Source organism: Vicugna pacos, chromosome 23 (genome assembly GCF_048564905.1).
Source record: "Vicugna pacos chromosome 23, VicPac4, whole genome shotgun sequence".
NCBI classification, from domain to species: Eukaryota; Metazoa; Chordata; class Mammalia; order Artiodactyla; family Camelidae; genus Vicugna; species Vicugna pacos.
The window spans coordinates 19,798,771-19,814,086 of NC_133009.1; the positions used below are offsets into that span (position 1 = coordinate 19,798,771).

The window sequence follows — 15,316 nt, forward strand, 5'->3', positions numbered from 1 at the left end:
GGAGGTAGGATAATCTCCTCCCTCTAGGTTCCAAACCATGCCGAAAACAAGCTTTGTGTTTAGTTTTTCACTTTCATGGTTCTGCTCTCAATTTGGAATCTGAAAGTAGGTAGGAACCTTGAAAACAAACAGTTAATTAACACCAGAAACTAACACACTATTATAAATCGACTCTACTTCAATTAAAAACATAAAAAATGAATTTTAAAAAACAGTTAATTAAATGATTTCATTTGTAAGAACTTAACATTTAGCTTCCACGAAAGCATAGGCTAGGATATTCCGTAAACCCCGCAATCCATCCAGGTCAGCACTGAACAAATCCTGGGCACTTATTAAATATTTAACATCAAATTTGTCTTCTTCCTATTTATAAGTTGTGAAAGTGAATTGCTTTTAAATAATGGATTCAGATTAAAAGAAAAGGCAAATACTATTAATGGCTTCCAAAACCTCGTTAGGTACTTTCTCATGTATCTGTAGATAAGAAAGGGCAGGAGTCCAGGCTGATGTGGGGGTGAGCCCCAAAGGGTCTGGGGCATCACCTGACAGCCACAGCACACAGCTTCCTGCGAGAAAGGAAATCCAGCCCAGGATGCACACAGCCTCCTAGCCCATGACTTGCTTGATTTCAGTGAATTTATATCTGTTTAAAATATGATGAGGAGATTTGGAGTGTTGTTTAAAAGGGAAATTTTGTTTACTTATGTATAAGTAATAATCCCCGTGGACCTGGCAGCCAGAACTCAATTAAGGATAAGTTTATTAATTAGTCACCCTGCAGGGAAGCAGAGCAGAGCGAGCTGCTGCTAACTGGCCATTAGAAGCTGAGATGATAGATTCAAAGAGGGCTCTGCTTCAAGAACTAAACACACTGTCCATGTGTATATGGGCACCTGAGTCTTATACACAGATACGCATTTTACACACACAGACACACACAAATGCACATATAAATAGACAGATGAAAATGTTTTCAACATGTCCAGTGCAGATAGAAAGGAAAATTCTATGTTGATGCATCACTGTTTTACAGATAGAACTAGGTAAAGCTTAAACTATTTCCTGGTTTAAAACTTTCTGGAGCGTTAGCAGGGCTAATTCTTCACCCATTGTGGAGTCTTCCCCTGCTTTGCTAAGCTAAATTGGTAAAGGCTTGAGACTCCCCCTGGGAATTCCAGCATCGAGGAAGACTTAAACCATAATAATCAGGAACTGCTTCTCGTAAAGATGGGTGAATTAGGAGTCCAAAGCAAGATGGTACTAGTGACACTTCAGCGTAATATGTTCATTGATACAGAATTTTACAAGTCCAATTGATGAAGGTGTTTTTTAAAAGCATCACTTCAATGAGTAATGTAAGCTTGCAAGCAACTACTGCCCAGGTTTAAGAGTGACACTAGGCCTCTGATTTGTTCATTCACTTTATTGCCTCCAGGAGAAGCCTAGAGGCCAAGTGCAGGCTGGGCTGGCTGTGTGTGCAAACTGGCATCCATCTGTGCGTGAACACATGAACCAGTGTGCGAGGACATCCATCTGTGCATGGACACATGAACCAGTGTGCGAGGACGTGGGCCTTCAGCTGCACCTGTGCTCAACTGTTTACAATCTGATCAGCCTTTTCTCTTAATCTTGCTTTTCTTTTGACCACCAGCCTCTCTTTCTTATCTGTCTTGGGATGGCTGGGGTCAGCTGATGCCCTCTCCAGGGCTGTGTGGTCCATAGGGCTCTAGAGATCCCTTTTGGGTGGTGGATGGGGGATCTAGGAAAGAACATTGCTTCTAAACGAGGCAGAACTTGGCCTCTGCTGTCCCTCCAGTATACAGCAAAGTCGGTTTTCCATTGTCTAAAATGTGACTCCCGTTCTGAGTAATGCAGGTATAATTATAGGTATTTTATAATAATATTCTTCAGCACAGTCTAAACTGTGCCTTTTGTTCTCCGTGTTCTGTTTTACTACATGTACATTATGCATTTTATTCCATTACATCAAATGGACTATTAGAGTCTGAAAGTCCAGATTGGTCCCTGTCTTTGCCCTTTAATCTGCGGTGTGTGTGAAATATCTGAGCTTCTCCTGTCTATATAATTAGGTTGCAAAACAGAAGACATTTTGTTTTAAAAATAACTGTTTCCCTTGCACACTGCCATGGCCTGATCTTGCATGATACAAAATGGGATAAAAGAGAAGCAACATATTATGTCTTTCCTTTTAAGGATTTTTACTGGGGATAGTGGGAGGTAAACAAAATAGAACATCCTGAATGTGGAAAGTTTTTTTTCCTTAGGTATACCAGAGTCACTGGAGAGTCTGAACAGAAATGCTGTGCTTTCTGTAAACCTTCATCACCTTTTTTCTTAGTACTAGATGTGGAAGTTTAGGGTGAGATGGGGCAGAGACAAGGTGAGGTTTAGGACGGTGGTTCCCGGATGTTTTCCTTGCTCCCCTGCATCAACACTGTTCTGTGGGCTCTGCTAGCACCCAGACACTGCCCACATGCTCCTTGCACACCCACTAGGACCCAGACACACCTTCATCCCACCTCCTGCATCCGTCTTCCCAGCCAACCCCTTTTCCACCTTGCCCCAGGTGACCTGGCTTCCACAGCGGCTCTGGGAAGTCACGATTTCTACTTCACTGTTTTCCTTGCATGAGGAGTAGGAGAAGGCAGAGGGAAGAGTAGCTGCCCTAGAGCAGCAGGTCTGATGGTGTGAGCTGGGCCACGCTGGCAGGTAGGGATCCAGAGGCCTGAGGAGCAGGAGGCTGCTGCTGCCTGGGGAGTTCGAGGAGGAGAGGGAGATAATCTAGGATCCAGGGTGATGTGCTGAGGGCCACACACCCCTGGGACAGGGGATCCTGGGACAAAAATGCAGCTCGTAGCTCCTGCTGTCTACCGAACTGGTGTAGGAAGAAGAGCCCAAGTCTTGAAGGCTTGATTCCTCGTAGCTCTGCCACTGACAGCATCATCTTGGGCAAGTTTCCTTTATCTTTTTTTAAAAAATAGCTTTAATGAGATACAGTGCAGGTAGCAATAATCTGCACATACTTAAAGTATATAATTTGATAGTTTTGTCATATGTATATACCCATGAAGCCATCACCACAGTCAAGATAATGAACATATCCATCACCTCCGAATATGTCCTTAGGACCTTGTGAAATCGCTCATCTAGCTCCTCTCTCTTCCCCTTCCCCTTCCCAGGCAACCACTTAGCAGCTTCAGTTCCTATACATTAGCTTGCATTTCCTAGAATTTTACATAAATGGAATTCTAGCATACAGTCTGTACTATTTTGAGTAGTTTTTTTCACTTAGCAAAATTATTTTGAGATTTACTTTGTTGCATGTATTAATAGTTCATTAATTTTTATTTCTAAATAGTAGTCCACTGTTTGGATGTACCATAGTTTGCCTATCTATCTGTGCTGATGGACATGTGTTTTATTTCCAGTTTGGAGCTTTTACAAATTAAAGTACTATGAACATTCATGTACAAATTTTTATATGGACATACATATTTCCTTTTCTCTGGGGTAAATACATAGAAGAATTGGAATAGCTGGCCTGTAGATGTATTTATAATTTTTTAGGAAACTGCCAAAGTGATTTTTAAGAAACTGCCCAAGTGATTGAACCATTTTGTATTCCCACCAACAGTACATGAGCATTCCAGTTCCTACACATCCTCACCAACACTTAGTAAGGTCAGTCTTTTCCATTTTAGCCTTCTGTATAACAGATATGTAGTACTATCTCAACTGTGGTTTTAATTTGCATTTCATTAATGACCAATGATGTCATCTTTTCATGTTCTTGTCTGATATTCATACATCTTTGGTGAAGTGTATTTTGTACTTTTAAAATAGTTTTTTGTCTTATAATTAAGTTTTGAGAGTTCTTTATATATTCTGGTTATGAGTCCTTCATCAGATTTATGATTTGCAAATATTTAATCGCAGTCTGGGGCTTATCTTTTCATTCTCTTAACAGTGTGTTTTGAAAACTAAAAATATTCAGTTTTAATGAAGTCCAGTTTATGTGTTCTTTTATGAATTATGCTTTTAGTATCATATCTAAGAAATTTTGCCTAACCCAAGATAAAAAATGTTTTATATTATGCTTTTTTCTTGAAGTTTTATAATTTTATATTTTACATGTAGGTCTTTGATCCATTTTTAGTTAATTTTTGTATATTGGGCAATGTATGCATTACAGTTTTTTTATGTGGATATACCATTTGTTGTAAAAACTACCCTATCTATACTAAATTACCTTCTCAACTTTTGTCAAAAATTATTTGTCCATATTTATGTGGGTTTATTTCTGGACTTTCTATTCTACTCCATTGATCTGTTTGTTTATCTTTACACCAGTACCACACTGTCTTGATTATGGTGGCTATATATAAGTCTTAAAATAAGATACTGTTGGCCTTCCAATTCAGTGCTTAGTTTTAAAAGTTGTTTTGGCTATTGTAGCTCCTTTACATTTCCTTATAAATTCTAGAGTCAGCTTCTAAATTTATTTTGTAGAATCATTTTCTAACAAAAAAGTCTGCTGGAATTTAGATTGGGATTGCATTAAATCTATAGCTCCATTAGGAGAGAATTAACTTCTTAACAATATTGAGTCTTCCAACCCATGAACACAATGTATCTCTCTATTTTTTCAATTCTTTATTAATTTTCTCTGAATGTTTTGTAGTTTTCAGTGTATGTATCTCTTTTGTCAGATTTATCCCAAGTATTTAATATTTTTGATGCTATTGCAAATGGTATTTTAATATTTCAGTTTCCAGTTGTTTATTACTGCCATATATAAATTGATCTCTAGCTATTAATCTAGTATCAAACAACCTTGTTAAACTCAGTTATTAGTTCTAGTTGCTTTTTTGTGGATTCCATTAGATTTTCTACATAATCATGTAATCTGCAAAAAAATGACAGTTTGATTTCTTTCCAATCTGGGTATCTTTTATTTCTTTTTCTTGCATTTTTGGAATGATCAGAGGGAACATCCTTGTCTAGTTCCAATCTTGGAAGATATTTAGTCTCTTAATGTTAGGAATGTGTTAGCTGTAGGTTTTTCCTAGACACCTTTTTCTTTTTTTTTATAAAACTGAGGCTATCATTTTCAGCTTATATTTTGCTGAACATTTTTATCAGCAATGGATTTTAGAGTTTGTTAAATGCTTTGTGTCTACTGAGAGAATCACATAGTTTTTCTTTTTAGTTTGTTAATACGGTGAATTATATTCATAGATTAATTTTTTGTTAACCAACCTTGCATTCCTGGGCTAAATCCCAGTTATTCATGGTATAAAATCCTTTTTGTATGTTTCTGGATACCATTTTCTAATATGTTTCTCTAATATTTTGTTTAGGAATTTTGATTCAATGTTCATAAAGAATATTGGTCTTCAATTTTTTTTCTCATAATACCTTTATCTGTTTTTGGTATCAGGGTAATCCTGGCTTCATAGAACTAACTGGGAATTATTCTGTCCTATTTTAATTTTCAGGGAGAATTTGCGTAGAATTGATATTTCTTCCTTGAATGTTTGGTAGAATTCACCAGTGCAGCCAACTGGACCTGGAGCTTTCCCTGTGGAAAAGTTGTTAGCTACAGATTCTATTTCTTTAAAGGATATAGGGCTATTCACATTATCTATTACTTCTTGAATGAGTTTTGGTACTTTATATCTTTCAAGAAATTTGTTCATTCTTTCAAGTTTTCTAATTTACCAATGTAATGTTTCTTTATTGTCCTTTTTATATTTGTAGAAACTGTAGTTAGTCCACCTCTTTTGTTCCAGACATTGATCAATTTGTGTCTTCTCTCTTTCTTTGCTGATCAGTCATGCTAGAGGTTTATCAATCTTGTGGATCTTGAAGAAGCAGCTTTTGGTTTCACTGATTTTTCTCTATTGTTTTTTTAAATTTTCCATTTCATTAATTTCTGCTTTTATATTAATTATTTCCTTTCTGCTATTTAGTCTTCAATTTTCTCATCTTTTTCTAATTTATTAAGGTGGAAGCTGAGGTAATTGACTTGAGACCTCTGTTATTTTCTGACATAGGAATTTAATGATATAAATTCCCCCCTAAGTACTTCTTTAGGGGCATCTCACTAATTTGGATATGTTATGTTTTCATTTTCATTCACTTAAAAACACTTTCTAATTTCCATTTTGATTTCTTCTTTGACCCTAAGTTAGTTGGATCTGTGTTGTTGAGTTTCAAAATATTTAGGGATTTTCCAGATATCTTTCTGGATTGACTTCTAGTTTAATTCTAGTGTATCAGAGAGTGTACTTTGAGTGATGTGAATCCTTTAAAATTTATTTAGACTTGTTTCATGTACCAGAGTATAGTCTATCTTGGTAAATGTTTTGTGTGCTTTTCAAAAAAATGTATATTCCACTGTTGCTGGATTGAGGGTTCAAATGTCAAGTAGAATGAGTTGGTTGATAGTATTGTTCAAATCATCTGTATCCTTACTGGTTTTCTGTCTGCTTGTTTTATTAATTATTGAGAAGGGGGTATTTGAAATCTCCACCTATAAATATGGACTTCCCTGTTTATTCTTGCAGTTTTATCAGATTTTACTTACATATTTTTAACTTCTGTTAATATGTGCATACAAACTTTTGGTTGTTATGACCTCTTAATGAATTGTGCCCTTTATCATTATAAAATGTCCCTCTTTTCCTCCAGTAATATTTGTTGCCCCAAGTGTCTTTTGTTATTGACATAACTACCCCAGCTTTCTTGTGACTACTGTTTGCACGTTATGTAGCCTTTTCCACACTTACATTTTCAACCTATTATCTCTTCATATCTGAAATGCATTTCTCATAGGTAGCATACAGGAGTCTCGCTTTTTTATTGAATCTGACAATTTCTACCTTTTAATATAAGTATTCAGACTACACATATTCAATGTGATTATTCACATGGTGTGGTCCAAAGTGCTATTTTTTCTGTATGTTCTCTATTCAATCCATCTCTTCTTTGTTCTCCTTCTCATTTTATTTGCTTTCTTTTGAATTTACTGAACATTTGAAATGATTCCACTTTATATCCTTTGCTAGCTTTTTAACTGTAATTCTTTGTTATTTAGTGATCGCTTTAGGATTTATACTATACATCTTTAAGTTGTCACAGTCTACTTTTAAGTGATATTATACCACTTCATGTCTAGAATAAGAACCTTACAATAGATTACTTTCATTTCTCCGATCCTGACCTTCGCTCTATTGTTGTCAAACATTTTAATTTTGCATATATTATAACCCACACATTACATTGTTGTTACTTTTGCTTTAACAGTCAATTAGCTTTTAAAGAGATTTAGATAAGAGAGGGAAACCATGTATTTATTCACATAGTTGTCATTTCTAAAGCTCTTTATTCTCTTATGTATATCCTTTGTGGGTCTGCTTCAGGTAAATTCTTTCAGCTTTTTTAAGTCTGAGAAAGTCTTTATTTTTCTTTTGTCTGAGAATGATACTCTGGTTGGGCGTGTAACTCTAGGTTGGCAGCTTTCAGTACTTTTAAAATGTTGCTTTATTGACTTCTCACATGTATTATTTCCAAGAAATCTGCCGTCATTTTTATCTTTGTTCCTCTACAGGTAACATATTTTTTTCCTCTGGCTGTTTTCAAGGTTTTTCTCATCATCACTGGTTTTGAACAGTTTGATTATTATATGCCTTAGTGTAATTTTCTTCATGTTTCTTGTGCTTGGGGATCATGGAGCTTCTTGGATTTGTGGGTTTATTGTTTTCATTAAATTTGGGAAAGTATTGACATTTATTTCTTAAGATATTTTATCTGTACCACCCTCTGTGTCTTCCACTTTGGGGACTGCAATTACACACATATTAGGACACTTGAAGTTGTCCTAAAGCTCTTTTTTCTATCTACTTTTTGTTTGTTAGTTTGTTTCTTTTAAAAGTTCCTGTCTGTCCTTCATTTTGGGCCACTTCTTTGCTATGTCTTGAAATTCATCAATCTTTCCTTCTGCAGTGTCTAATTTGCTATTAATCCCACCCAGTGCATTTTTCATCTCACAAAAGGCAGTTTTTACCTCTAAAGATTCAATGTATATCTTTTAAAAATATATTCCATGTCTCTAACTTTTTGAACATTGGAAATACCGTCATAACTGTTTTATGTCCTTTCTGTCAATTTTAGTATCTGTGTCTGTTCTGGGTTAGTTGCAGTTATCTCTTCATTATGGGTCTCATTTTCTTGCTTCTGTGCATGCCTCATTATTTTTGATTGGATGCTAGATGTTTCTATATATTTTCCCCACATTCTTAAGCATTGATTTGGGATGCAGTTATTTGGGAACAGTTTGATATTTTCCGGTCCTTGGAGATTTGTTAATGTGGGGCCCCGGCAGTTCTCAGTCTAGGGCTAAGTGTTCCCAACTATTGAAGTCAGACCCTCTGGGTACTCTACCCAATGCCCTGTAATCTTTTCCAGTCTGGCTGTTGTGAGCGCTGTGTACTGTTGCTTCTCATCTTTTCAGGTGGTTAATTCTCCAGCCTTGGGTGGTTTTCTCACATGTCTGTGCTGATCAATGCTGGGTTGAATGCTTGAAGTGACCTGCTGCAAATCTCCAGAGTTCTCCCTTCTCCAGTACTCTGTCCTGTTGCTACCGTGGTCTCCTTGGACTCACAGGTCTATCTTCTCAATTTAGAGAGTCCACCAGGCTCCCTCTGAGTTCCCTTTCTCTGAGCCGTGGCCTGAAGGCTCTCTCAAGGCAGTAAGCGGGGAAACAAGTAGTGCTCACCTCATGTATTCCCCACCTCTCAGGGATTGCTGTCTTTTGCTGTTTGATATCTAGTGTCTTGAAGAAGTTGTTTTATACATTTTGTTTGTTTGGGGGTTGTCTCAGGTAAGAGGAATAATCTGGTCCCTGTTACTTCATCTAGGCCAGAAGTGGAAGTACTCATGAGCAAGTTCATGGTTTTACCATGAGAATTGAATGAGACTGGTATCTGTACAGCACCTGGCCCTTGGCAGATTCTCAGCAAATATTTGGTTCTTCCCTGTCTCTGCAACTACTTCTTCCCGATTTTATCTGATTTATCGACCAGATTCCTAGCTGAGCTTAAGGTCATGGTCTCTATGACAGTCAACCAAAGTAGACAGTCACCCATGGGCTAGGCATACTTTAACTTGATCAGTTTCAGAATTCTGCTACACCAAGGACATGTGGTTGCAAAGCTTATCCTCCTTTTATTAGACATTTACCTTCTGTGTGAAATCTTATCCAATTCAATCTATAGGAATTATTCATAGTATGAGTATTTATAGTATGAATTTCAGAAGATTTTAGAAGGTCAGTGATGTGAGATGGGCAGAATTTAAGAGGATCATGTTATTTGTTACCCTTGCATGATTTTGTGGGGGTTTCCCACCAAGTCATGAAGTTCAATCTTTTACTTCCTGCTTTTTTTCCCTCAGATTTCCCAAGGATGTATGTGAAGGACAGATGGGTTTTTGCAGAAACTTAACCATTTTTTCCTTCTCTTGTCTTCTCTCCTGTGACAGTGTCTGGAGGCCGCAGCCGCCTGCACCTCATTGATCTTGGCAGCTGTGTGAAAGCTCTTAGCAAAAATCGGGAAGGAGGCTCAGGGCTGTGCCTCTCGCTGTCCGCTCTGGGCAACGTCATCCTGGCTCTCGTCAACGGCAGCAAACACATCCCATACAAGTAAGTGACTCTTCTACTTGAAGAATGGGATAAGGTGAGTATGGTGCCAGGGCTGGGTGTGAGACTCTCGGTCCAGTGACATCTGTGGAGAGTTGTGCAAAGATGGACAGTCTGGACCACGTTGTTCTGTGCCAGAAACCAGCCTTCACTAACAGTTATGTAATGCCTGATCTAAATTCAAAAACTATGGAAATGCTTAAATTTACTCCAATCCCACCATTGGGCAGCTCAAGGAGGAAATCATAAGAATTTATCTCTGTTGCGGTCTCTAATCATAATTGCCATTGGTGGCTTATTGTCACCATTGTACAGATGCTTTCTAGTGATGAGAGCAAGGAACAGAAGATTGAGTTACCCTTCCCTTAAGGATAGGGCTGCCAGCTTTAACCAATAAAACTGTAAGATACCCAGTTAAACTTGAATTTCAGAAAAACAGCATATATTTTTGGTATAAGTATGCCCCAATGTTGCATGAGCTATATGGGCATCCTGTATTTTATCTGGTAACCCTATTTAGGAGAACTTACAAAGCATGGGGAATTACCACCCACCATCCCATGCAAATGTTTATTCCACTTCCAGGATCCTTTCTCTCTTTCTGTTACGGCTCCAACAAGAAGAAATTAGAACTGCTCCTATGTCTAGAATAGCCAAAGACTTGACACATCACCCATGCCCATGAATGACATAGCCCTAGAGCCACCCTTCACCAGCATCATCCCAACCCAACTTTGCCACCGAATCATGAGGTGATGGGGTGATGGGTACTCTCCTGTTTGGCCTCCTGCCAAGGTCCAGCTGCTCCTCTCACTAGCCATCTGAACCTCCACGTCTCATAAACTAAGGGATATAGCTATATATCTTACCTACATCACAAGGATATAGAACTCAGAATGATATGAGTGTGCAAATTTTTCATAAAATGTGTAACACTATAGCCAATAACCAATAATCATAATCTGGTTGAGTCTGTCCTCACTTATTTAAATGGAAATAACACCTACCTTACAGAGCTTCTGTGAGAATTAAGCAAATATACAGTACACGGAATCATTTTTTTAAATCTGTAAAATCCTACAAAATATAAGTTTTCCGTAGAAGGGAAAAGGTAAGTCAGGCAGTTTGTCCTACAACAGTTGAAATTCAGGACATGTCCCTGAGTTCTCCTTTCCCTCTGTCATAAGTTGATGCCAATATTGTAATTTTTTTCTCCACCTGGAAGCCCATTGCTAGACTGACTTTAGGAGCTTAAACAAAGATTATAATCCTGTCTATCTTAATTCTTGACATTTGAAATCCTAGTTGGATAAACTCAGAAATGTCCTTTCCAGCCCTTGTGAAGGTTCTTTTCTATGAGAAAAAATTCAAGTTAAAAATTCATGAAGTTTCATTCAGTATCACTTCAGCAGTTGAATAAAGTCAGCTTGTGATTGCGAGAAGGAAAGAAGGAAGGAAGGAAGGAAGGGGAAGGGGAGGGAAGGAAAGAAGAAAGGAAGGGGAGGGAGGGAAAAAAGAAAAGTCTGGAGAAGTACTGTCAGGGTTGGAGACCTTAGAAAGGAAGGAAGGAGTTATTGGCCCCCTGGCCTCCCTGTCCATGAAAAGGGAAACATGTCTATTAATGTGATCATAGATCATGATGTAGATGAAAGTCAAAACACTACCTTATGAGGTCACTGATGGTATATCTTACTTATATATCTCTCCTGTTGTTTCTCTAGAGTGATATGCTTTTATGATTTCAATAAATATTTGTTGAAATGATGGTGGGAGGGCTGAATAACTGTAAGCATATGAAATTACTTTTACTTTAGATAAAGTAACTTCCTTTTGGTTAGAGTTGGGTTTTATTATAAACATATAGGGAAACATTAAGAATTGTTTGTATTAATAGCTCTTGTTAAATTCAACATATCTAACATCAGCTGGCCACGATGACTAGCCACCTGCCCCCTTGGGAGGGCTGACGAAATGCGAAACCTCCACTCACTGTTCTCTGGGGACATCTGTCTGCTTCAGTTCCCCTCTTTTCTGGCTCTGAGGGAGCGATGATTAAAGGATGCTTGTGTCTGAAATCGGCACAGACTTAACCTCAATGTAGTGCCTACACATGACACAGGCATCGTGTTGTCCCTGACCATCAGGATCCTCCTGCGGTCTTGGTGCCAGGAAATATGGTGGCCTGGCCATACAGCCAGCTCTGTCCTGCCCAGAACACTCGTTTGCCAAGGCCCTTGTACAGCCAGGTCTGTCATCCCTCAGGCATTCATACCCATCATTCTGCACATGCTTTCAAAGGCCCTTGCTGTAGTATTGTTTCAGGTTCTCAGACACCGCATGTATTCAATATTCGGTTCTGCAAATACATTTGCAAAGTGATTAATCAACTAGAAACTATCCTATTTCAAGGTACAGGAAGATAAGGCAGAGATTTCCTGAAGTTCCCCAGCCAGTTGGTGGCAGGATCAAACCACACCTCTTTCCACAGCTTGGAGACCTTGGCAGTTCGTTTCTAATCCACTCCCCTAACCTCATCAAGCTCTGTAATATATTAGCTGCCTTTGCTCTGCACAGCATGAGGGCTTCAGCACAGCAGGGTGGCCCAGATTTCTTTTATCAATTCAGTCAGTGCTCCAAAGCTGCATCACACAGCATTTTGTTAGCATACTAAACACCTTCTGCATGTCAAGCCTTGTCTTTGCGATAGATTCCTGAGACAGGGGAGGTTTCCTGCCCTTACAGTTTCCTTTTATTCCTGTTCACTTACAGGAGAAAACGGAAAACCAAACTCCACATTTGTTACCCTCCCCCACCCCTCCAAAACATGAAAAACCCTCTCCATTTTTCACCCTGGACAACTCTGTGCTTCGAACTGGCATTGCTTGTGTTTGCTTCTGGGAAATTAACTGAAATGTGCACAGAGGGGATATAGCCTTTCCACAGTGCTCTCCATCATTGTGCCAGACTCTCTGTCACGTGACCAAGTCCAAAGTGAGTTTGGATTCATGACCCATCCCAGGCACTCCCACAGGCTCCCTAGATGTTCCCTGAGTGCTTTTGACTTTGCAGTGATATTGCTTTTGTAGATGACAGATGTAGGCACAGAACGGGGTCCCAGCCTCAGCCATGACACAGCACAGGCTTGCTGGCCAATCCAAGAGCCATAAATCAGTCCTAAATGGTGACACCATTCAGAAAAGCAAGCGGGGACAGCAGGGAGACCATCAAGGGCTTGAAGCCCCTACTCAGTTCTGCACTTTCAGGCTCACAAATTACTCCCTAACTTTGGGGAACCTCATGTCAAGGGGGAATCTGTTGTAGTCCGAAGCATTTTGACAGTGCATTTGCCAGTTTCCTTCCATCGCTCATTACAGCTGTTGGCTTTTCCTCACCACTTCTTGGGCCCCAAGGTAGTCGGAGCCTTCCCATTCGATAGATGAGAAAAAAATAGGCAGAGCCATTGAAGTGAGTTCTCATGCCAAAATCAGTGTTGCAGGCACAGACCACTGGAACTGGCCCCCAGAGGAGCCACCACAAGGATCTGTCTGTGCGAACTGAGCTTCAGCTGAAGTGCTGTTACATCCCAGCTGGTCTGCAGGACTGCAGTCTTTCCAGAGACCTGGAAATGCTAACAACCACCCAGTTCTCTCAAAATAGAATTTTTGGTCCCTTTTAGATGTCTGATCAGGGGGCGCATACCCTTCACATAGTGATACATTAAGCCTGAAGCCCTTTCGCTCATTTATGACTTACTCCATTTGGAGACATAATTACGTTAATAGGTCAAATGGTCCATTTGATTATTTGCCACCAAGACACTGTACCCTGTTTCCAAACGACAGGTATTTTATAATGTCCTGACTTCCACTGAACAAGAGGTCATGGAAAGAGGGTCATTCTTTGACCCTCTCGGGCTGCATTGTCTCAGATGTTCTTCCCAAGTCACCTTGAAGTGCGGCTCTGCGTTAACAGTCCCACGGTGGGAGTGGTGCTTGGTGACTTTCTTTTATGGGTTTAGTCTGGGGTTCAGACCAAGACCTAATCCTCGTGTGTCAAATCCGTCACTGACACGCTCTGGGCTCAGGCAGCTGCCTTCGTCCTGCCCTCCTTCCCTCGGTGGTAAATCTACCAGGAGAAGCGGGTGGCGTCTGAGGCAGTCTGTTGTCACGAGCTTCAAGCACCACCACGGGGGCCACTTCTAGATGTGATAAGGACGCCCATCATCAGGGTCTGGAATGGGAGCACTTCTCCTTCTAAGGCGCTGGTGAAGGGTCAGGAACCAAGGTCCTGTTTAAGACAGTAGCAGCAGAAGAGCACAGCACTTCATTCAAAGGAGCATAGAAACACTAATTCCAGTTGGTGACTTGTGGAGAAATGACATTTTATAAATAGAAGCAGGTTTTTCAAAATGTTACTACCTCTGATCTGTGAGGGAGTGTCATGCTGGAACCTGCGGGCAGTACCCACGATGGCAGCCTAAGATTCCTAAGGCCTTTACAGGACCAGCATCTCTGAAGCATGCGGACATTCCTTGCCCTTGCTTTGAGAAATATTTTCTCCCAATAGCCATTTAGATATTGGATTTGTCTCCACTTTCCCAGAACTGGAAACCCACTCAATGTCTGGGAAGCTAGAGAAACGAGCTCATGACTGGTATCAGCTACAATGCTCCGTGCCCCTGACTCACACAGGAGAGTTTTGTTCCTCTGGACTCAAAGGCATGTTATTTACAACTTGAAGTTCAATAAATATTTTCCAGAAAAAATACAAAGGAATATCAATTCCCCAGATTTACTTAAGCTAGCGTGTGATGGAGAGTGTGGTGGGTCTGTATGAGAATCTTCGTGTGTGTACGTGAGATACGATGGAGACACACCAGTGTGCATATTTAACAACCTTTAAATGTACATTAATGCTGGATTATCTCCTCCTGATTTACAGGGAGAACATCAATTTAAAACTATTTGCACAAACTCCAGATACCAGTTTACAGCGTTCCCTGTTTAGAAATAAAATAACCTAAGTCTCAGGTTGCCAAGCAACTGCAGCAATGATAATTCTTGGTGTTGCTGCTTCAAAAATATCCATTTTTATACATTTTAATGACTGTTAGGATGCAGAGAAAGTGAGTTCAGAAGTCTCTTTTGTATGGGATTTCAGCAGTCTTATTTTCCTACCTCCACCTGCTTCCCTGGCCAGTGGTATGTTCACATTTAATTATGGAAATTTCCAGAGATTAATATTATTTTCTTAAGAGATGAGGCATCAGCTTGCAGTAAATGAACTCAGCCAGGTTTATTACAAAACTGTGCGGGTTGCTCGGGGAGAACTGAGGCTGTCTGGGAATCAGTTGGGGTCACAAGCCCAGGGTTCCAGCATTGATTCTTCCACCACTGATTTGACACAGAAACTGCACATCATCCTTTCTGTTCTGAGGAGGACCACTTTCTGCCCCCTCACAGCCTCACTGAATTGGGAGCAGATTGTTCGGCCCCCGACTTAGTCACCGTCTCTTGGCAGCAAAGTCATGGCAAATATTTTTCTTTGTCCACAATGGCTAGTCCCTCTCAGATAATGTGCCATCAGTTGGAG

General features: G+C 39.7%; 1 protein-coding gene across 5 annotated transcripts in view; it reads left to right on the top strand.

Annotated features, from left to right (window-relative positions):
• Window positions 1-15,316, top strand: part of KIF26B (kinesin family member 26B) — a 419,829-nt gene that overhangs the window by 354,062 nt on the left and 50,451 nt on the right. For all 5 annotated transcript variants that reach the window (XM_072948623.1, XM_072948625.1, XM_072948626.1 and 2 more), the window contains one exon: window positions 9,568-9,727. In XM_072948623.1, the coding sequence (XP_072804724.1) occupies window positions 9,568-9,727 (160 nt within the window). The remainder of the gene's footprint in view (window positions 1-9,567; window positions 9,728-15,316) is intronic.